Source organism: Euleptes europaea, chromosome 1, assembly GCF_029931775.1.
Source record: "Euleptes europaea isolate rEulEur1 chromosome 1, rEulEur1.hap1, whole genome shotgun sequence".
NCBI classification, from domain to species: domain Eukaryota; kingdom Metazoa; phylum Chordata; class Lepidosauria; order Squamata; family Sphaerodactylidae; genus Euleptes; species Euleptes europaea.
In genome coordinates this window covers 131169916-131192318 of record NC_079312.1, presented here as the reverse complement: position 1 = coordinate 131192318, position 22403 = coordinate 131169916, and the positions used below count along the sequence as shown (strand labels likewise).

At 42.7% G+C, this 22403-nt stretch overlaps 1 protein-coding gene across 1 annotated transcript in view; it reads right to left on the bottom strand.

Annotated features, from left to right (window-relative positions):
- The window catches only part of ABCC3 (ATP binding cassette subfamily C member 3), a 100236-nt gene continuing 77833 nt past the window's right edge, over window positions 1-22403 (bottom strand). Inside the window, exons 16-31 of the mRNA XM_056848510.1 lie at window positions 22264-22390; window positions 22002-22178; window positions 20756-20923; window positions 15671-15854; window positions 14816-14921; window positions 14540-14690; window positions 13150-13357; window positions 11638-11948; window positions 10154-10353; window positions 9891-10017; window positions 8210-8311; window positions 6130-6276; window positions 4732-4890; window positions 3625-3791; window positions 1417-1611; window positions 1-421 (exon numbers count right to left, since the gene is read on the bottom strand). Coding sequence (XP_056704488.1) covers window positions 313-421; window positions 1417-1611; window positions 3625-3791; window positions 4732-4890; window positions 6130-6276; window positions 8210-8311; window positions 9891-10017; window positions 10154-10353; window positions 11638-11948; window positions 13150-13357; window positions 14540-14690; window positions 14816-14921; window positions 15671-15854; window positions 20756-20923; window positions 22002-22178; window positions 22264-22390 — 2638 coding nt within the window. The 3' untranslated portion in view covers window positions 1-312. The remainder of the gene's footprint in view (window positions 422-1416; window positions 1612-3624; window positions 3792-4731; window positions 4891-6129; window positions 6277-8209; window positions 8312-9890; window positions 10018-10153; window positions 10354-11637; window positions 11949-13149; window positions 13358-14539; window positions 14691-14815; window positions 14922-15670; window positions 15855-20755; window positions 20924-22001; window positions 22179-22263; window positions 22391-22403) is intronic.

The following is a 22403-nucleotide window of genomic DNA, read 5'->3' as shown; positions in this document are numbered from 1 at the left end:
TCACTAGCTGTCATTTACTAGCAATAAAACAGAATACGGTTAAGTGCTTATGCATACACGTACACTGCATCCACCCATCCAGTTTCTTGAGAGGATGTCAATTACAAAAAAAAACACCCCACTTTGGTATGTATAAAATACTTTAAAAATATAAAATTATTTTTTCTGGCTGCCCCAGATGTATGAAACATTTTACTCCTTTATCTCCATAATCTGGTAGAAATGCTGCTCTGGAACAGTACAGTACATTCAGGTATTGCTCCGCAGGGGGGGAAATAAACAGTCCTTCAGTGATCTATAGCAGCTGTCCTGTTATGCCAATCCAGCATCTTTGGCCATACCATAGAAGATCCCTCTGGATGCTACAAGTCTTGAAGGCGTGTCAAATTCAGCAATTTTTCCTTTGTCTAGAACAAGGACTCTGCAAAACAAGAGGGAAAATTCATTTCAGAAAAATACCAAACTACATGTGGCAATCTGTGGTTGACCCGACATAACAATTTACGCTCAAATGTAGCCATAGGATTGGGTCCACAGCAACGAGGCACGGAGGGTTCTCCCCTTGCCCATATCCCAAAACAACCCCCCTCCTCCAACTGCTCAGGAAAAAAAACAGAGGCTGCCTTTGGCTCCATAATGGAAGGAAGCTCTGATATAAATGGCATATAATATAAACGGCATGCATAAATTAAGTGATAATAACAGATTGGCTCTGCTAGGTTATTTTGAGTGAATTTTTTATCGAGGCTGACGCAGACTGTGCACCTACAAAACAGCACAAGAAAATGACTTCTCAGTAAGCACCCTCAGCCTGCCAAATAATGCAATAGTTAAAGTGCTAGGAGTGGATCTGTTGCCCGGATTTCAGCCTACCACTTGAGTGAAACCCTTCCCAGCCAGAAACCCTACTCATGAGTAGGTGGGCAATCTGACTATCCAGATATTCTTTGAAACATCACCAGGGAGCCGAGTAATTCTTTAGAGGAAGGACTTGCACTAAACCCAGCAAGCGCACCTCTAATCACCAATTTCAAGCAGGATACAGAACAAACTGATGCCAAATATATCCCAGGAAGACAGCTGGTACAGTCACACCCCAAGTTTGACATTCTTGACTGGATGGCATACTTCCTCTCTGCCAGTAAAAACCTGCATCAGATATGAATTGGTTGATCTAACACAGGTAAGTCAACTGGTCTTCAAAAGACATGTTCCCAAAACAGGACAAAAGCCTCTTTACTGGCATGACAGTGGGATTAATTATATAGTCTAAAATTCAACAGAGTACCTATTTTAAGGCGGGAAGTAAGTAACTTATAAGACACAGTCCTATATGCTCAACACACACACTTCATTAATGGAGGGGGGAGAGACATGAAGTACACACTACGTATTTGCCAATACGAAATCCCTTACCTTGTATAATCCATTATAGTATTTAGCCTGTGTGCTATCGTTAGCACAGTACAGTCTTCAAACTGTGTTCTTATTGTCATCTGAATGAGATCATCGGTCTCAAGGTCAATTGCTGCAGTGGCTTCATCCAGAATAAGGATCCTTGTTTTGCGGAGGAGAGCCCTTGCCAGACAAACAAGCTGCCTTTGGCCGACGCTGGAAAACAGACGAAAAGCTTTTCAATCAAAGGGGATTTCAAAGCCATTGCATTTAGAAAGTTCTGACTCTAATGAATGACTCCAGCAGACTTAAAATGGAGAATGTGTGGCTGCTGCCAACCTGCATCCTCTGTGCCGCTTTCCTAAGAACATTTAGAAAAAGAAGCGTGCCACATGATCACATCACATCCCGCATTCCCCACTCCTTGCAAGGGGCAGCCAACCCCCCAGAGGAGAGACAAGGGAACACTGAACACAGGGCATCAAGTACAGTATTGCATTTTCTGAAGATTACCGTAGGGGGAAGGAGGGACTGTGGGTTGGCTGCAGCCATGTACACATTGAGTTGGGTTCCGAATGATGTATTCAGATGGGTTTTTTTTAAGACAATTCAATGGTTTGTCAGATACATTATAGACAGTGATATGAGACTTGGTCAAGAAGTGGAAAATATTTTCAGTGAAGGGACCAGGTCAGTGGACACTGCAAGTGAGTCACGTTCAAGGAGGATTTCCAGCCTGGCCATTATCAACATGGCCTCAGCAGTTCCAAAACAACTGCTTTGTGAAAATAGTAAGCTCCCCCCCCCCCAAAAAAAAAACTACTATGAAGAGGACAGTTCACTTTCTAGGAGATGTAGTTCATCTAATAGGGATTTACAAGGAGGAGGAGACCTTAAAACTCTCAATATATGGGAGGTCTTGGCGCTCACAAGTAACCAAAAGGCAAACAGAGAATGGTAAATAAAGCTACTAGGCTAATAAACAGATCTTATTCCAACTCAACTCAGTTACACATTAAGAACATTGAGTCAGGTCCTCTAATATTAATGGTAGTCCTTTCATTCTTCTATAGACAGTCGGCTTGTTTTTCTCGAAATGGGTTCTCATCTTTGCCTAACGCTATTTTTGCCTTTACTGTTTGTTGCTATTATTCATGTAGACCAACCAATATTAACAATATTTGGGTACGTCGTATATATTTTAAAGTTTTGATCTTAATTTTGTAATACTTCTGTTTTTATATATACTGATTTAATAACAGCCCTTTAAAAAGCTAGTACTATCAATAATTAATTTCTTTTGCATAATTGTGCTTCCCGTGATTTTGTTAAATTTTATTATTTATAAAAATATATTTTTTAAAGAAACCAAAGTTGTATTTTATATGGGGGAGAGCTGCTAAATGTGTACCATATAAATACATGCATAAATTAAATAAAATGTAGCATGTTTTAGAACCTAAACTCATGCTGACACCCACTCTGTCATAGTAAGTCTATGGCAAAGAAAGAAATCCCTGTGCAAACACCCTCAGTCTCCAGGACACAGGAAAGTAGGGCTGGGGTTACTGGGAGAAGGAAGGGCTTAGGGGTGGGCTGGAATACTAAAACAGCTGAGTTAAGTGGGCCTTGTGCTGCTGGCAGAGATGCAGGTACTGCTCACATTGTGCAGTCTCTGCGGTAGGGTTGCCAACCTCCAGGTACTAGCTGGAGATCTCCCGCTATTACAACTGATCTCCAGCCGATAAAGATCAGTTCACCTGGAGAAAATGGCCACTTTGGCAATTGGACTCTACGGCATTGAAGTACCTTCCCTCCCCAAATCCCGCCCTCCTCAGGCTCCACCCCAAAAACCTCCCACCGGTGGTGAAGAGGGACCTGGCAATCCTACTCTGCAAAACCACAGGAGCCAGTTGTCTCAGCTTTCTCCTGCCTACCAATGGTCTCCAGGGCAGCAGCCCGCCGAGAACTTTCCTGGCAAGTTAACGGGCCAGCCTGCCCCTGGCAAGCATGCAATGTGACATGGCAGTGGCACGTGTATAAGCTGCATAGCAGAGAAATTGTGCCAGCTGTAGCTTCTATGGCCATTGAGGTACTGTGACCAGGTGGCTACTCAAGGTGGAAAGGCCAAATGCCATGGGGCCGGGGGCTCAGTTTTCCACACCTTTTTCGTGTCATCAGCCATTCTCTGGCAGGGCGCTTGTATTGCTTTAACAGAACGTCACTTGCCTGAGATTTTCTCCTCCTTCAGAACATTCGAAATCCAGCTTGGTTGGCTGGCTGCTGACAAACCTGTCCAAATGGGACAGTTCAAGAGCTCTCCATATTTCTTCCTCGGAATATTTATTAAATGGATCCAAATTCATTCGGAGTGTTCCAGAAAAAAGAACAGGATCCTGGTCAAAAGTAACACAGTACAGTTCAGGAACATGGTTAAGTCATCCACCACTAAAAAAATTCCAGAATAGAAAATGTCAAGAGACCACAAGGTAAACAGGGGATGTTAGGCTGCAGCAACAGAGAGATGAAACTACCTGTGGCTCAGTGGTAGAGCATCTGCTTGGTATGCAGAAAGTCCCAGGTTCAATCCCCGGCATCTCCAGTTAAAAGGGACTAGGCAAGGAGGTGAAGTGAAAGCAGGTGAAGTGAAAGACTTCTGCCTGAGACCCCGGAGAGCGGCTGCCGGTCTGAGTAGACAATATTGACTTTGATGGACTAAGGGTCTGATTCAGTATAAGAAGAAGAGTTGGTTTTTATATGCCGACTTTCTGTACCACTTAAGGCAGAATCAAACCGGCTTACAATCGCCTTCCCTTCCCCTCCCCACAACAGACACCCTGTGAGGTGGGTGAGGCTGAGAGAGCATGACTTGCCCACGGCCACCCAGCTGGCTTCGTGTGTAGGAGCGGGGAAACCAACCCGGTTCACCAGATTAGCCTCCGCCATTCATGTGGAGGAGTGGGGAATCAAACCCGGTTCTCCAGATCAGTCCACCACTCCAAACCACTACACCACACTGGCTCTCCAGTATAAGGCAGCTTCTTGTGTGCATGAATGTTATAGAGCTAGATAAATTAAAGATCTATTGGCCTGATCTGGCTAGTAAACAGGCAAGCAGCAAAATGTTGCTTTTTTCCCCGTTGAACTTTTCCCCTTGATTTCCTGTTTATATTTATTCTGGGGCAAAAAACACCGGTTGCAGAGTAAGGTCATGCTGTACTTGTCCTGGATACACAGTCTGACCTACTTGCACTTCAAATGTTGCACACACGACATGGCAGTTTGCCTTGTGAACCCAAGTCCAATGACTCACCCATGATACAGGTGCTGACTTACCTGAGGAATGATAGTCAGCTTTGATCGCAAATCGTGAAGGCCCATCTCTGAGATTTTCACCCCATCAATCAGTATTTCCCCTTTTGCAGCTTCTAGGATCCTAAAGAGGCAGAGTGTCATAGAAGACTTGCCAGCTCCAGTTCTTCCAACAATCCCAACCTAATTAATACATTTGGAGAGTCAGGAACACAGGACAGTGAAAACTCAGGTAACGGCTCCAGGAGAAAATAAGATGACTTTTTGCAGTCTCTGACACATGAGAATGTAAGGCTTGTTCAGACTACAGTACACAAGTAAATTTTTTTTTCTTTAGCTTGGTATTTCATGTGAATGCTGTTATTATTCATGAAAGAACTATACTGGTTGCTCCTGGAGGAGAAACAGTAGGGAAAACAGAGATGCTAGAATCAAAGAGCAAAGAGAGGAAGCAATTCACAAGCTGATGCTCCTGTAACTAATTGATACTTCCAGGGCCCAGTTTACACAAACACTTGAAGCACATGATTACTTGCCAAAGTGAAAATAAGAAGAAAGGGAAGAAGAGGAAGAGTTGGTTTTTATATGACGACTTTCTCTACCACTTAAGGGAGAATCAAACTGGCTTACAATCACCTTCCCTTCCCCTCCCCACAACAGACACCTTGTGAGATAGGTGGGGCTGAGAGAGTTCGGAGAGAACTGTGACTGGGTCAAGGTCACCCAGCAGGCTTCCTGTGGAAGAGTGGGGAAACAAATCCAGTTCACCAAATTAGTGTCCGCTGCTCATGTGGAGGAGTGGGGAATCAAACCCGGTTCTCCAGATAAGCGTCTACCACTCCAAACCACTGCTCTTAACCATTACACCACACTGCATGTATTATGTTTTATAGCTTGTAACCAGGCCTCTCCATGATCCCCAAAGTCTTCCTCTTTACAAAGTCACTGACTTTGGGAAAGTGATGATAGTGAGAACCTCCCCTCCACACACACGTATGCAGCAAAAATGGCAAGATCAAAGGGACCTCACATAACCAAATCAGCCCATGCAGAGTTGAGTTCCACATGGTAGTCATCAATTAGCAATTCAGACAGATGAAAGCATGGGCTAAAATCAAATTCTTGCACGCACTGGTGCCGTCACAGAACAATCCTTGCACATGATAAATGACAGCCTTCGCTTTTCAGTGGTTACATTGCAAGACCCTGATGAGACAAAAGGGGTCCACTCCATCTACATTTTCAACACCACTAATACCAAGAAGACATGTGAAGAAATGGTTACAGAGTTGTTTCATGATCCACATAATATCCATAATATAATATATATATTTTAAAAGAATCTGTAGATGCATAAGAAGCCAGTGCAGATAAATGCACCATATGATGCTGAAGACTGAAGCAGCTGTTCTATAATTATACCTTTTCTCCACCTTTCACATCTAGGCTGATGTCCTTCAGCACCAAGTCCAAGCCTTTCCTGTACCTTACAGAATAGTTTGCAAACTGCACTTGTCCCTGGGTGGGCCAGTCTTCTGGTGGTCTTTTGTCTTCAATTATCCAAGGAGCCTACAGGAGCAAAATGGTTACAAATATTGTGTTAAGCTTTAAGATATATTACAGTTCAAGGATAGTTGAATAAAACCTCCCTCAAAAATTAACACAAGAGGGGCTGTGGCTGAGGCACCTGATTTACATGCAGGAAGCTTCACATTTAGTCCCTGACCCCTCTGGCTAAAAGAAGTGCCCGTCCTAAGCAGAGTTTACATCATTCTAGGTCCAAAAGAACAAAAGTATAACTCTGCTTAGGATGGTGCTGAAATAAGAAGAGTTGGTTTTGATACGCCAACTTTCTCTGCCACTTAAGGAAGAATCAAACTGGCTTACAATCACCTTCCCTTCCCCTCCCCACCACAGACACCCTGTGAGGTAGGTGGGGCTGACAGCTCTAAGAATGCTGTGACTAGCCCAAGGTCACCCAGCTGGCTTCATGTGTAGGAGTAGGGAATCCAAGCCGGTTCACCAGATTAACGTCTGCTGCTCATGTGGAGGAGTGGGAAATCAAACCCAGTTCTGCAGATCAGAGTCCACTGCCCAAACCACTGCTCTTGAAAACTACACCATGCTGGTAGTAGGTAATGTGAATGACTTTTACCTAAGAGTTCTGAAGAGCCACTGCCAATCAGAGCAGGCCATGCCAAACCAAACCAACGGCCTAACTCAGTATAAGACAGCTTCATATGTTCATGTGAGATTTTTTATTTACACTGCATGTTTGTAGCGTTATTTTAAACAACATGATTAATTTTTTCTTCAATTTACTTTGAATATACACATCACAATCTAAACATATGCGGCTCTGCTACTGAATATAATGCGTTTCAGGTCTAATTAGTACCCATTCTAAGCAGTATCCCAGTGACTTTTGTCTCTGGACTTAGGAGCAAACTAGATGTTTATGTCTGCCTCTAAGTGGGTTGAGGTTCCCCAGACCATTTACCGACAGACCTGACATCAGGGAACTAATGTTCTCAAGTACTCTGGGGCCCAATTTTGCTGAGCAGCATGCTGCAGGGGGAAGAGGAGCTTCAGCCTCCACCCCCCCACACACACACTGCTTTCATAAGCAGAAATGGCCATGGGAGAGCCTGCTAATGTTATCAGAGATACAAAATAAGTAACTTTTACTGTATCTGTTTCCTGTTGATAGGGGAACATGCAAGCTTTCAAGTTGCATATATCTGTCCATTAAGCAGAATGAAATACATTCAACGAATAAATTTGCTCACAAATGTAAATGTTTTTCAACTAATCTTCAGATAGGTAACTGCCTAACCACAAGGGAATGATCTCGTTAAGTTCTATTTATATCAGTCAGAGAATTAAGAATGTGCTCCACCGTCCCCCAATGAAATCAACTGCACTTCGAAGTGCATTCATCTGGCTGGATCCTGCCCAATTTCTAGCATTTAAATGCTTAAGATACAATCATGAAAAGCAAATAAATAATCTATCTGAAGTGACTAAAATTAATTACATTTATTTTGCTTGCTTTCTTAGCTGAGTGGCAGCCATATTACTGTTTTACCCCCCAAAAACGTGGTTACAATGCTTGCATGTTCCTTTACCAAGGAAAACTGAAGGAGGAACTAGTGGGGGAGGAAAAAAGGACATGTCTCCCCACAAATCCTTGTGGGTCCTGTGCTTGTTACATCTATTTCATTGCTTCTGCTTTATATGAGAGTAAAACTGATATTATGTATGCAATCAGTTTACAAGCCAAACGCCCTCCAGTAACGTGAGTGGAACTTGTGTATGAGAACAAAAATGCAATGAGACAGCAATACTGTACTTTAACTGCTAATGCAGAACTGAAACTAGGGGACCTATTTACAAACCAATTTGAGCAAATTATGAAAGCTTCACATGTGAGAACAAACACCTTTTATAAAATTAGGCTTCCTGAAGAAACATTCCCAAATTAAAGCCGCTGGAAACTAACCTCAGTTGGAGTCTCTGAGTATTCCTTCACTCTTTCTACAGCCACAATGTTGGTCTCCAGGTCAGATGTCATTCGTACCATCCAGTTAAGAGCCATTGTCACCTAAGCAATGATGAAGACATGTTACCTGTATCTTCAAGAGTTTCTTGAAAAGTAAGATGGGATAGCTGACTTTACTTGTGAGACCAGCAGAAACCATAAAGAGTAAAGCTGTGGAACGGGTTGTCTTCTATAGCCATCTATGTTACTTCCCTTTCACTTTTTCACTACTTCAGTCTTTAAAATATTTCTTCCATCTTCTTTTTCAAACTATTGCCACCCTTTCCTTGGGAAAGATAAGGGAGCCTAGTTTTCAAGGAGGAAGCCATGGTGGGGGGAGAGAGTCCTACATCCCCCTACCACTTCAATCACATTTACATTGCAGCAGTTATGTAAACATGGTATACCAGCACCTAGCCTTACTACAAACCCCATAAGGTAACTGGAATGCAAAGAGCCTGTAAACTAAAGCGACCTACAGTTTGCCTGAGATTTTCTAAGGGCGTATTATAAAATATCAAAGCTATTACACTTCCTTACATTGCATTTAGAATTCATCACCTTGCCACTTCTGTTGTATGATCCCACAGCTACCAGGGATAGAGATTCAATCAGCTTGCTTCTTCCTTCCAAATCAACATTCATAGCTTTTAAAGCTGGGAGGCATATTTAGACTCCTCTGATCTGACCAGATGCTCTTGCATCGGCTGTAGAATTTTACAAAGCAATTTATCCATCAAAGATCATGGCTTTTGGAGTGAGCTAAATCAGTGACCTTTGAAACTGAAGTCCAGGTTTTGCATTTCAAAACAATACTGATCACACCATGCTCTTGGTTTGAAATTAATGCTTTAACTCCTTGCTGAGATGGCCATCAATAGAAAATAGTAAGCTGGTTACCATAATATGTTTTTTCTTAACTCAATGTCCTTCTGAAGAAACTCTACCCTGAATATAAAGTTAATTACTGTGGGGTTCGTTCTCCTCAGATACTAAGCAGGGCGAGAGGCACTGCACTAGTGTTCTGTAGCAGGGTTCCCATGCACTGCTGTTATATTCTTCCTTAAGATTTCTTTCAACTTTGGGAGCCAATTTCCTCTACACAGTCTCCTGCCTCTGATGAGTGTGTGTAAGAGAATGAAGCAATCAAAGGGGCAGGACTAATTTCATAGGTGTTTCCCGCCTACCTGGCATTCCTGCCAGAAGGAACATAGCTACTGATAGGAAAGCCGCTGCCTGTGTGGCTGCCTCATTCACATACACTCTCCAGTGGCATGGGAACATAAGATGGGGAAATGGTGCATGAGAAATAGGTTTGAATAAGCTGATGATGGTATGTTCTGTATTCAAATATCCATTCCTGTTTTAGAAAACATAGCTAGTGCTAGTTTGCTGCTCCCAGGAACTGTGGGCTTTTAATACTGAAAGATTAAACAGATACACAAAATTAACACTCTGGTGCCTTCAGATTGGAGTTGCTCTTATTCTTTGTCTTATTCTTTGTCTTCTTCCTGTATTTCTTTCATCCATTCCTGTCTCTTCCCTACTACCCTGTGGAGCAATATGCACTGAAAGGCAGGATGCCATATGAGACGGCTTCCACTATTTGCATGAGTTATCTTTTGAAACTCACTCTACCTACCTGCAAGGCATAGGACACGGAAAGACCAACCAGGCCAGCAGTCAGACGATCTTTACTCAATACAGCAAAAAGAGCCGCAAAAAATACAACACAGTTCCCTACAAATTCCACTCTAACTCCCAGCCACCTAGGAAATGAGAAAATAGAGAAAAGTAAGTAATACAGCTTTTTAACCGAAAAGCAGAAAAAAATGTTTTATCTCTCTCTCTCTCTCTCTCTCACACACACACACACATATATAAGCAAATATTAGTTATTATTACCTGTTTGCTACAATTCCGGGATAATAACTTTTCTGATTGTCATTCACCTTCATGTCACTGATATTAATAAATGACTTTTCTCTTCTATAAGCTCGAATGACACCTGCTCCTGTGACCGTTTCCGAAAAATGAGAATATACGGGGGATCTGCTAACTGATTCCAGGCGCTTTAGCTGGCGAGAGGTAGCCACGTAGAACCGCTGCCATCATTCAGTTCAAATGCACAAAGACAAACATAAAACTTAAACATTTTAGACATTTGACAGGAACTATCAACTCATTACACCACAGAAGTACAGCACAGTCTCAGAATTAAAAATTACTAGAAAAAGAAGGCTGGTCATAACCAAGATTTTTTCTGTCAACCTGTCAAAGCCTAGGGACAGTTTATACATCAACAGAATTGTGGTAAAGCATTTTCTCGACCACACCACTTCAAGTGCTACAAGTGAGGTTTGAATGCACCTCTGCAGCAACAGTTCTTGCATTCAGAAAAATAACATGTTTGGAAGAAGACAAAGGGAGAACTCCTTTCCCGAGATATGTTCCTTTTCTGGGCAGATGGAATTAACTTTTGTGGGGCACCATGCAAATATATAAATCCCCATCTGCAGCCACATGGCACAATCTGAGCTTTATTCAAGCTTTAGTATTTGATTTTGATCATTGCATAAACTAGCATTGACACTACAATTCAGATAATCTGCCTGCCCATCCAGTTTTTGAAATGTCTACCAACTGACCCAATAAATCAAGCTTTTCAGAGCAAGTATGGCATAGTGGTTAGACTACTGGATGGAGATTTAGATCCCCGCTCTGCCAGGAAGCTTTCTGAGTGACCTTGAACCAGTCAGACATTCTTGGTCTAACCAACATCACATGATTGTTGTGAGAATATAACGGAGAGATTGACCTATGCTGCCCTGAGCTGTTTGGAAGAAGGACATGATTAAAAAAATGTAATAAACAAATAAATAAATACAAATTATAATAATACAGACAATTCTAGTTCTCGTGGGATGACAGAAAAGACTACACCACCATGGCGGAAGATCGTGTCTGACAAGAAGACAGCAAAGGGGAGAATTGTACCAGGGTCTTCAGCATCCCATAATCTCACCAATTCAGCCAAAACAAGTCTATGGAGAAGGAGTTGCAGAGCCTAAATAAATCCTTCTAGCACTTGTTTTTTTCTCCTTCTTTACTGCATAAGCAATGTTGTTCGGAAGCGGTTTCCTTTTTTTCTGGGAGAGAAAAGGATTCTTGAAACAAGGTTTATATCTTCTTGTAGCAAGAGATAAAAAGAAGTAGAAGATGGCCCCCAACAGGAATGTCTCGTTATGTTTGCTCAGCTTAAGTCTTCTGGCTCTAAGCAGTAACATTAACAGAGAGCTCACATTATCTATCTAGCACTCTCTATATATAAAAAAATAAAGAGCAGGAAAGCAATGCAATGGCCAAAGCCAAAAAGAATCAGCTGTTACCTGGGCAAAGTAGTACACGATGGCCAGAGGTATTATAACTGCAGCAAAGAGAGGGGTGCTTGCTATGATCACAATCATTGTGGAAAAGGAGTTGAAGAACGTTCCAAGGAACATCAAAATAGTTGGCGGTATCACTTCATCGATCACATAGATGTCTTTAGAGAAGCGGTTGATGATTCGGCCAATAGGAGTTGTGTCATAAAAAGACTGTGGAGTGTGGAGCTTGTTCTCCAGCAGTCCTGTGTGGAGGATGCGAGCGGCTTTGATGCCACCCATTGCCAGGGTAAAAGAAGAGATCAGCACAAAAAGCCCTGTTCACACAAGGGAGAGAAACGTGTGGAGAGATTGTGAATGGACCACCGTTTGCAGTTTTCTTCTCCTAGTAACCTTGAAACACCCAATGAGCAAGAACCAATTTAGATCTTCTCTGTTTATTATATAGGACCTTTATATTTAATTAGGCCTGGTAGAAAACAGTTGCAAGCCTCCCTTCTTCCAAAAAGCTTTACAGGGATGATTGCAGACCTGTCACGCTCTCTCAACCTGACCTCCTGTGCAAAGGGGGTCAAAGGGATGGGGCCTGAGATGTCCCCTCGATCTCCCTAGAGCAGGATAAAAGTGTTCTAAAATAAAAGAATTAATTACAGGGAAAATAAATCAAGTGCCAGGTATAGAAATTCTTAGAGCATAGCAAAGGCTTATGCACTGCTCTGGTTACTGACATTTTGCTGTATGCAGAACTATGATTCTGATTTTCCAGACCGTCACATTTTTCTAACCTTAAGAACTATCATAGTGAGATGACATGAGAAATCTCAATACTTTGTTTGCCCTTTGTGGTCACAACCCAAGAAAGTTTATGCAGATATTGGGGAGAACCAAGCACAGAGTTTGGAAGCTTCTACTGCAACCAGTGAATTGATGGATGCAACTTCAAATAATATTCTAGCTCTTCAGCATATTCCTTTGTTATTTCCCCTGTGGTTTCCAGAAACCAGAGGCTATCGGTGCCCCCCCCCCCCAGCTACAATTTAAGAATCACTGGCTTATTCCATATTCTATAGTCATATGGCATATACAGTGTCATCTTCTTATTCCTGTTCTTTGATGATAATGATAATGATAATAATAACAAGAAGAGTTGGTTTTATATGCCAACTTTCTCTACCACTTAAAGCAGAATCAAACTGGCTTACAATCACCTTTCCTTCCCCTCCCGCAAAAGACACCCTGTGAGATGGGTGGGGCTGAGAGAGCTCTTAATAGAGCTGTGACTAGCCCAAGGTCACCCAGCTGGCTTCAAGTATAGGAGTGGGGAAACCAACCCGGTTCACCAGATTAGCGTCTGCCGCTCATGTGGAGGAGTGGGGAATCGAACCCGGTTGTCCAGATCAGAGTCCACCGCTCCAAACCACCACTCTTAACCACTACACCACACTTACTCTCATATGAATATGAATGAAGGTGCATATGAATCTTCTATGGAGGAGATACAGCAAATACATGTCATACCTTGCAAGAAGCCCAGAGCAGCATAGACTCCAACGTACATGTTCACATTGCTCTGAGTGCCATTTACCACAGGTTCATTGGTCCAAATACTGAGCCATACGTTAGACCCAATTGCAGCAGCATTTTGACTGCAGTATAGGAAGCATATAAATAAAGAGACAAAGGGACCAATAGCTTTCATGTATTGCCAGAAAACAGTCAGCTTGACCTGCAATTTGGTATAACACAAAAAAGCTTCATTTAGATTACAAAAACCTGGTGCCTGGACCGAACAGCAACAGAATTTTTCCAGTTAACTAGGAAAGCAGAAATTGCCTACAACAGCAGCAGAAAAAACACCAACATGAAATCCTAGAGCACATTATAGAAACCCCAGATGTGGACAGTTCAGAAGAGAGAAAATTTGACCGCAATAAAGACGATGTTCACAACAGCAGCAGCATTGCTAACACATATAGAATTATTATAGTATGAGATGGCAGCAGTTATATCCCTCCCTCTCTGGGCAACCCTAGCAGCACCAATCATATCTCTTCAGTGAGACAGAAGGAGAACCCATATTAGATGTGTCTAGAAAAACAGGATTCTAGGCATCCCACAGAGAGAGAGAAAAATCAGTATTAAGGGTATCACTTATATCTACATTCTACTTCAAAAGCACCAGGTAGCACTCCAGTATAGGTTTCCTTTTATGAGAGCTCTTCATAAACTTGCATTCCAGTTATAGAGAAGGTACTTCCCCTTTCAAATAGCTTCTCATATAATTTCCCAGATTGCTGCCCCATGACATCAGGATTCATGCTGCAAATGTAGGTTTCCTGTTTTTACCATTTATTGCAGTTTTTTTTCTTCTCATGGACCTATGGCTTGCACTCAATCCAAAAATATTTCATTCCCCCATACCCGATGTTGCTGATGGCCATTGGAATACCTGCCCCTGACTACATCATATTTTTATCACTCGTAATTTCCTTATGGTTGCTTATACTTCTCTGTCTCACACTACAGGGCCTTAGATAAGCCCATGAGGTCTACTTTCTCATTCTTCACTGTTCTGTTAGTCCGCTTTGTAATGGGGGTGACAAGGGGTCAACTTGCTGACTTGCCAATGGTCCTTCAAAGAGCTAACACCTATCACAATAATTTTACAAGGTAGCTCATTCAAATCTTGCTTCTTTTTCATCCCATCTTGATTTCCTTAACGTTGGGATTTCTAAACATTTTCAATTAGGAAGGCTTCTTAGAAAGGTGATCTCAAACTTTGACCAAGCTTTCATGTTTATCAGATCTCTCTGTTCATATTGTGGCTTATTTACTTCTTTACTAAGATATCCAACTAGGAAGCAACTTTAAAGGATAAATGTGCCCTCATTTGACTCATGTTCCTTACCGTTCCTGTTTCTGTGGTTTCTGCCTGGATAAGTTTCTCAGGAGGACTTTTTTTGGCTAGAAGCGGCTCAGGTGGCTTTTTATCACAAACCCTCCTTTTTGCCGACATTTTGCTAGGACATTCCCCATCTGAGGATATTACACTGAGTTGTCTAATTTAGCAGAGAGAGAGGGAGAAAAAAGAACAACGAAATTATGATGAGGCAGCTACCAAATCAGGCAGTACACATGATTTCCGCAGGCAGGATAGTATCTTTAAAACCGTTTCTGGGTTTACCTCAGGAACTGCTTGCGGACTTCATTAGTCACTGGTTCACTGTCTGCCAGATCTGTGTGGTTGCTGAGCGTATCTTCAGCAAGCAGCACCTCCTCATCCTCCACTACTGAAATGGGAGAGTAAATCTTCAGCTTATTTTGGCTTTTTTTTTTTTTTTTTAACTGAGATGATCTTAGAAAACCAGTGCTGAAAAGCTACTGAAGAGAGCAGAAGCTGTTTTGGAGGAACAAGGGGACCTCGTGGCCTTTAGACTAAATGTGCAATTCCATTTGACAAGCAGAGCTGGATGCCAGCTCTGCCACACTAAATGGGTACTATCACTGTGCACCAAGGAATGGCAAGAGGCCAAGATATTTGCCCATTATGGATGGTGAACAATTATTTTTGAAGAGCAATGGGAAGTGACTAATGTTATGGCTACTGTCCTGATCCAGCATTATTGGGTTGATAATTGTAGAAAGGTAATAAGGAGTGGGAAGAGAAATGAGGAGAGATGGACTCCCTCAAAAGATGTGGGGGGGGGATATTGTTTGCCTCCTATCCTAATTCCCAGTTGCAGCAGCCAATTCTCCTAAAAGACTGGTGAAACTAAAACCGACAAACTTCAAGCAGTTTTGGGTCTAGTTCATTTCAATTCTACCATAAACATTTAAAAGAAATTTTACTGAACACTGGGCATTGCTGGGAGGTACCACCTTCTCACTCTCCACATTTTCAAAAGTGCTACATGTATGGATAAGCAACCATATTCTTAAAAAAAAATTAAACTCTAGCCTTATCTTTTTTAATCTAGTATGGTCTTTGGACGTGAGTACCACACTGAAGACTTCCCAAGACAAACGAAAAACTCCTCACTTGTCGGCTCATCTTCTTCTATATCTTCATCAGGTGCATAATTATGGAGGAACTCTGCGAAAGACCTATTTTGATTCAAAAGCTCTTGGTAGGACCCCATTTCAGAGATTCTACCATCCACTATGACAACTATGTGGTCCACCTGAGACAAAAAGTTGATGCCGTGGGTCACCAAAATTCGAGTCTGAAAATGAAATAATACAGCAGTCAGCAGGTATCTTGCTATAAACTAAAATAATTTTTGACAGCAATGTGGGCCACAATTAAAGAAGTGGGTGTTCTCCATGAAGTGAACGACTACTGCAAATGTCCCATAGTGAACAAAACTAATGAGTAAAATGTTGTTCTTGTATAGGCTAGGCATGTGGTTCACACAAGCGAGGTTTACACAGAAAGCCTGGTCAGTCTGAGCCACGTGATATGGAAGAAAATGGTACAATAACCAGAAAGCGAAGATGCATTAAGAGAGGACTGACAATATCTCATTAAAAGGCAAAAAGAAAGGAAACAATAAGCTTATGAACACTCATTCTATGAATTAAAGATAACATAGAAGCTGTATTAGAATAGAACACGTGAAAGGAGGAAAAGCAGAATCAATAGAACAGAATAAGATGGAATTGAAAAAAAGATGTGCCATCTCAGAAGGAGGTTCTTGCGAAAAGAAAGGAGCAGGAAAAAAATCCAGGCAATGCTGCTGAAGATGAACTATTTTGTCAATAAAATAAACAGCATAAATTTTAAGGAGACAAAAGAAAAGGGAACAGGAAAAAGCACAGAATGATGAAGTAAAAGTGGGACAGAGGCCCTGAAGGCTAAAAGCAGATGATTCAACTAAAGTCCAGACAAATACGAAAGAAATAGAAAGGTGTCTGACTGTCAGTGCAGAAAATCACTATGGCTCTAGACTGATGCCAAACCCCAAATGTCCTATCTTGGGAATCCTGACACAATAAAGAACAGTGCTAAGGGCAGAACCAGATGTTATATGAACTGCTGCAACTGAGTATTTCTTTCTCCTCTCCTTTGGGTAATGTCCCAAAATTTGTTTAGAGAATTTGTATGCTGTCTGATTGAGACAGTTCTCAAAGTAAAAACCATACACTGCAATCATAGGTATAACGACATAAAAATGATTAGTAGTAAAACAAGCCAGGAGTATAAACAGAGAGTAAAACAACATTCAGCAGCCTAAACTGATATTGAAGACAGTCCTCAGGCTAGAAGTAAACTATAAAAAGAGCTTTAAAACATGGAATCCTTCAGCTGAAAACCTGGAAATAAAGAAATGTTTTGACCTGGTGCCTAAAGGACAGTAATGCCTAAAGGAGAGCCAGCGTAGTGTGGTGGTTAAAAGCGGCGGTTTGGAGCCGTGGAGTCTGATCTGGAGAACCGGGTTTGATTCCCCTCTCCTCCACATGAGCGGCACAGGCTAATCTGGTGAACTGGATTTGTTTCCCCACTCCTACACATGAAGCCAGCTAGGTGACCTTGGGTTAGTCACACTCTCTCAGCCCCACCTACCTCACAGGGCGTCTGTTGTGGGGAGGGGGAGGGAAGGTGATTGTAAGCCGGTTTGATTCTCCATTAAGTGGCAGAGAAAGTCGGCATATAAAAACCAACTCTTCTTCTTCTTCTAATGTATGTGCCAGGCAAACTTCAAGGGGGAGCTCATTCCAAAGGTAAGGTGTCACTTGTTGTAAGCCAACCTGAGCTGCCCTCCTCCTCTGAGGAAGAGGAGGAGTGGGAACCTGGGCCCGTTCCTCCAAGGACCACCCTGGAACAGCAGGAACAGGCATCAGAGCCACCAAGACCCATGACAGGGGATGAGGGCTGCTCATTCTGGAAGCAAACAGAACAGCAAGAAGAGCAGGACTCCTCGCCTGCAAGTTCTTCCAAGCCTGTTGAAAAGTAGAGAATCAGGGCCCAGATTCAATTAAGGGAACGAAGGCAAAATGCCAGGTGGGCTTTGAGAGAGAGAAAGAAGTCAATTAAGCCTAATCAGGGAGGAGTGGAAGAAGCTGGAACTGCTAGGCAATAAAAGGCCAGGCAGATTTCCAGAGTTCTTGTGGGTTCAACACATGTTGAAGGCCACTGACTGAGAGAAGCAAACAGAAGCTCCAAGCAACTGAAGCTATCTCAGTTAACCCCGGCATGCAAGCTGAAATCTGATCTGATAAACAGGGAGGTTGTGCTGGTAAGTGCCTCTACTCCTTTACCTGCTAATTACCTTAGTCTAGCCCGGTCCACGGGAAGAGAAAAGCCTGTGTCAGGCTCTGGACAACGCAGTACTCCCATTGCTGTTGTTGAAACCAGAGACCAAGCCTCCGGCCTGGTTACTGCCTGCATGCTACACTCCTGCCTGAGAATGACATCGCTACTAAAAAAGCTCCATTTCCAGTTGCCTCCTGCCTCACCTCAGCGAGCAGGTCTGTGAAAAGTAGGGTTTGAGAGGAGGATCTTAACTAGCAGGCTTGACAACAAAGGAGGAAGTGGTCCTTCGAGTACCCCAGACTTAGCCTTATCAGGGCCTTCAAGGTAAGAAACAATGCTTTGAATTGTGCCCAAAAACAGATCAGCAGCCAGAGCAGATCTGTCTCCACAAGGGGTGATATAATCCCTGAATCTTGTCCCTGACAATAGTTTGGGCATCTCACTTTGGACCAACTGAAGTTTCCAGATATTTAATACAACATGTGATGTGATGTTATTGTGCTGTGCAATTTCCTTGTTCCCACTGACAGATGATTGTGTGAGATGGGGGCGAGAATTAGGGATGGACACACAGTGTCATAGGTCAATTATGCATGGGTACTTTCACTCACGTTGGCCCCCATCTGTCTTGGTTGTTCCTTGGAGTTATGTATGAGTTTTCCCTCTATTAGAGATGACCTTGCTGCCAGCCCTCACAAATCCCAGGACTTCCTGTTAACCCAATTCTTCCATCTCCCTGAGCTCAGCCCACTTGAAATCCCCATGCATAAGCCAAAGCGCAGGACATGGAAACTTGGGGGAATGAGGTTTCTCTCACAGAAAGAACTATAGCGAATTACAAAGCAGTGTGTCAAGAGGCGGGGATTCAAATGCTTCCTACTTCCTCGAAATTCTTTCTGAGCAGAAGAAAGGCATCTAGAAACAAGGCTTGGATTTCTTTCCCCACCCCATTCCTTTTAGGGAACTCCCTTTTGTTTCTGTTTTTTCCGGTGGGGGGAGGATTTTTCCTCAAAGAAAGCACTACAGACAATTACAAAGCGGCATTTCAAGGGGCGGGGACCCAAAAGCTTCTTGTTTTGAACTTGGAGACTGCTGGTGCATAGCTTCACAAGAAGACTGTGTGGGTCCAGCGAGCAACGAACCTCAGGTAAAACTCCCATGCATAAGCGACCATAGTATCATGCATTATAACATTTCCAGTAGCTCCTTTGTAGAATACTTTGAGAAACATTTGGTCGAGAGCACAGCCTAGAAATACTTTATTCATTTATTTTGTACAGGTGCATATTGTGTTACACTAGCTGTTACTGGGAAGAAAGAAGCAGCACCATGTTTCTTGTAATGTCAGGGTCTGCCCTCAGATAAGAATCAAGCCAAAGTAAAATGTCTGTACATAGTAGAGCAAATAGAAACAAATTCCTTAGAGCAGAGTAAAAACATCCAAATTCCTTAGAGCCAATATCAATGTGGCTGGAACCCCTCCCGGCCCTACCAGAAGTCAAGCCAAAGTGGGGAGAAATTGATCAAATACAACACGTTTTTTAAAAGCCAAAGCATTAAAAGCACAAAAGAAAGCATGATTGCCCAGAATTATAGACAAAACAGAATTGAATTAGGTAAGAAAACGCGAAAGAACAAGTGAGGAGACCATGGAGACAAAATCCCACAGTCCAATAGAAGACGGGGGTGGGGGATGGGAAGGAAGTACTGCCATTAAAAACGCTACAGGTAATTTGCCTACATCCCACTAAGAACCTTCTAGTAAACTATACTGAGGTCAGGAATTAATCATGGGTGAATGGAAAGTCCCTCTTACAAGCTACATTGAACATTTATTTTTTCATTCTTTTTGCAGTGATTCCATACTTCAAAAGGTACAAGAACTTTCATTTCCTACCATAATTCAGAGATCCTAAGGGGAAAACCCAGCCAGCTTAATGCTACCCTTCCAGACAGGATGCCAGAAAAGAGAAAAATGGTGTCTGGGGACTTTTATCTGGGGCTTTAGAGACCTGACAGCTTGCGGAACCTGCTAGCAAGCCAACCAAGGTCATCAACTAATGCAAGTCAACACAGAAGTTTCTCCTTAAGAGCCCATCTATGCTTTAGCAGGCGTCTGCTCATTTCAGCAACCTTATTACCCTCTACATGCCCTTCTTTCTTAACTATGGCAGCCTTAGCAACTATCAACGCTGAGTGGCGGCCCATAGACTTTCCATGCAGAAGGTCTCAAATTCGATCCCTGGCATCTCTAGGTAAAAAAGAGGTAGCAGAAATTGGTAACAACTCATTTCTGCTTGAGGCACTAAAGAACCATCTAGACACTACTGAACTAGCTGGAGCGATGCCTTGACTGGGTATATGGCTACTTCATAAGCTCAAACCAAGCACAAATTAGAAGAACATCTAGCTTTTGACTTTCCCAACACTTTTCTTCTCAAGCATCAGCAAAAGGACAACAGGGAATGGGGAAGGACATCAAAAATTAATGGCAGGCGTGGTAAGGGGCGAAATAAAGAGAGACATTAACTGAAATGCAATGGGATTGGAACTACAGAATGGGGTGGATGAGAGATAGTCATATACTTCTTTCTCTTCCTTTCCTCAAAAATCTTGATTGCCTTCTGGAGAAGGAAAGAAGGACCTGCCTGTTGTTTAGGAAATGCCAAATATCCTTCACTACACCAGTGAGAAAGTGAAGTGTGGCTGCGAGGCACAGTCCCCAATCAGTAGTTCTGTAGTGCCACTAAGGTGCTGTTGGGAATAACCTTTAACGTGGTGCAAAATTGTTGTTCTCATGATTCCACAAGTCACATCACAGTTTCTACTATGCTACCACAGCCGAACATTAATAGATATCTATAGACTCACTTTTCCTTTAAGTGTTCCTTCTGGTCCAATAACTTTGTCAAAGATGTGCTTGGCTACATGAGAATCCACAGCTGAAAGAGGATCATCTAGCAAGTAAACATCAGCATCGCTGTACACAGCGCGTGCCAGGCTCACTCGCTGCCGCTGGCCACCTGAGAGATTGATGCCCTGCGTGATGGGGAAAAGAGGAGGAAAAGTATATTACAGCTTTTAAATTCTATAGGAGTACCAGGCCCACAAACAGCATATTCAATAACTGCCTCAAGGCCCATTTAGTTAACAACCCACTTATTCTACTACATTGCTCATGCAAGGTTTGCAGCTTCAGATTGTCAAGCATGGATTTGTGAATGCATCGAACACAGCCCCCTTGATAATCTGGGCAGTACCACATGGCATCACGTTGTATGTTCAAAGTTTTTGAAATGATGGCTGAACAAAGGAGATTCCTGAACCAACACATCAAGTCAGAATTCCAAGATGCCCACAGGCACCTGTTGTAGACTAAAAGTCTGACTCAGTATAACGTGGCTCTGTTTGTGTGAGAGGGTCAGAACTGCCCGCTCTGACTGGCAGTAGCTCTCCAGGGCCCCAGGAGAAGGTCTTTCACATCATTTGCTATTTGATCCTTTTAACTGTAAATTGATCCTGAGAACCTTCTGCATGCAAAGGAGATGCTCTACCACTGAGCCATGGCCTCATGACCACACCCAGGCCACCTTGACTTTAGCAAGGTTGCTGCATCATGTGCATTCAGACCATGCATCTTTCTAAAACTCAAACTCCTCTTTCCTCTTCTATCCCTACTTTCTTTTTGTCCTTCATTTCTGGCCTCCCTCATTTTTAGCCTTTCCCATTTGCTGTTCCTCTTTTTCACTTCTTTTTTTATTTGGTAGCCTCCTCTGCTTAATGTGACTCAGTGCCTCCCAGAGCATAGTCCCCAAGTTCTCTTCGAATAGTAGGACTGAGTCTGGAGGACACAGACATTCTTGAGAACAATGTCTGTGAGCATATTCCACTGAGTAATCACAATTGGTATCTACTCAACAAATCAGCGACTAACAATGTCATTCTAATCACAGATGCTTAGGATTGCACTGTAAGATGACAAGCCCCACCCCCTAGTTTTGTATGGTTGGTTTAGATCACCTTTGAGTCTTTTCATGACATGTGGTCTTCCTCCTCTTATGTCATTAGCATCTGGTGGTCAGCCATTTCTCTCTACATTTGCCACTGAAAGCCTTACCTTCTCACCTATCTCAGTCTGATCTCCACCAGGAAGCACCTCAAGATCTTGCTGCAAGGCACATGCCTCCAAGACAGTGTGGTACTTTTGTTCGTTATAAGGGTGGCCGAACAAGATGTTATCTTTCAAGGTAGCATTCTGGATCCATGCTAGTTGTGGTACGTATGCAACAGAGCCCTAGACACAAACCACAAGTGGATTAGCGGCCAAGCCACACACATTATTCAGTTCTCAATGTCCTTTCATGTTGGTCTGAACCAACCTTCACAGCTGCTTCCCCTCGGATTTTTTCCATTTCACCAAGAAGAGCTGACACCAGAGAAGACTTCCCACAGCCAACATGACCCACAACAGCAACCAAAGAACTGCTCGGAACCAACAAATTTATACTGGGGAGAGAGA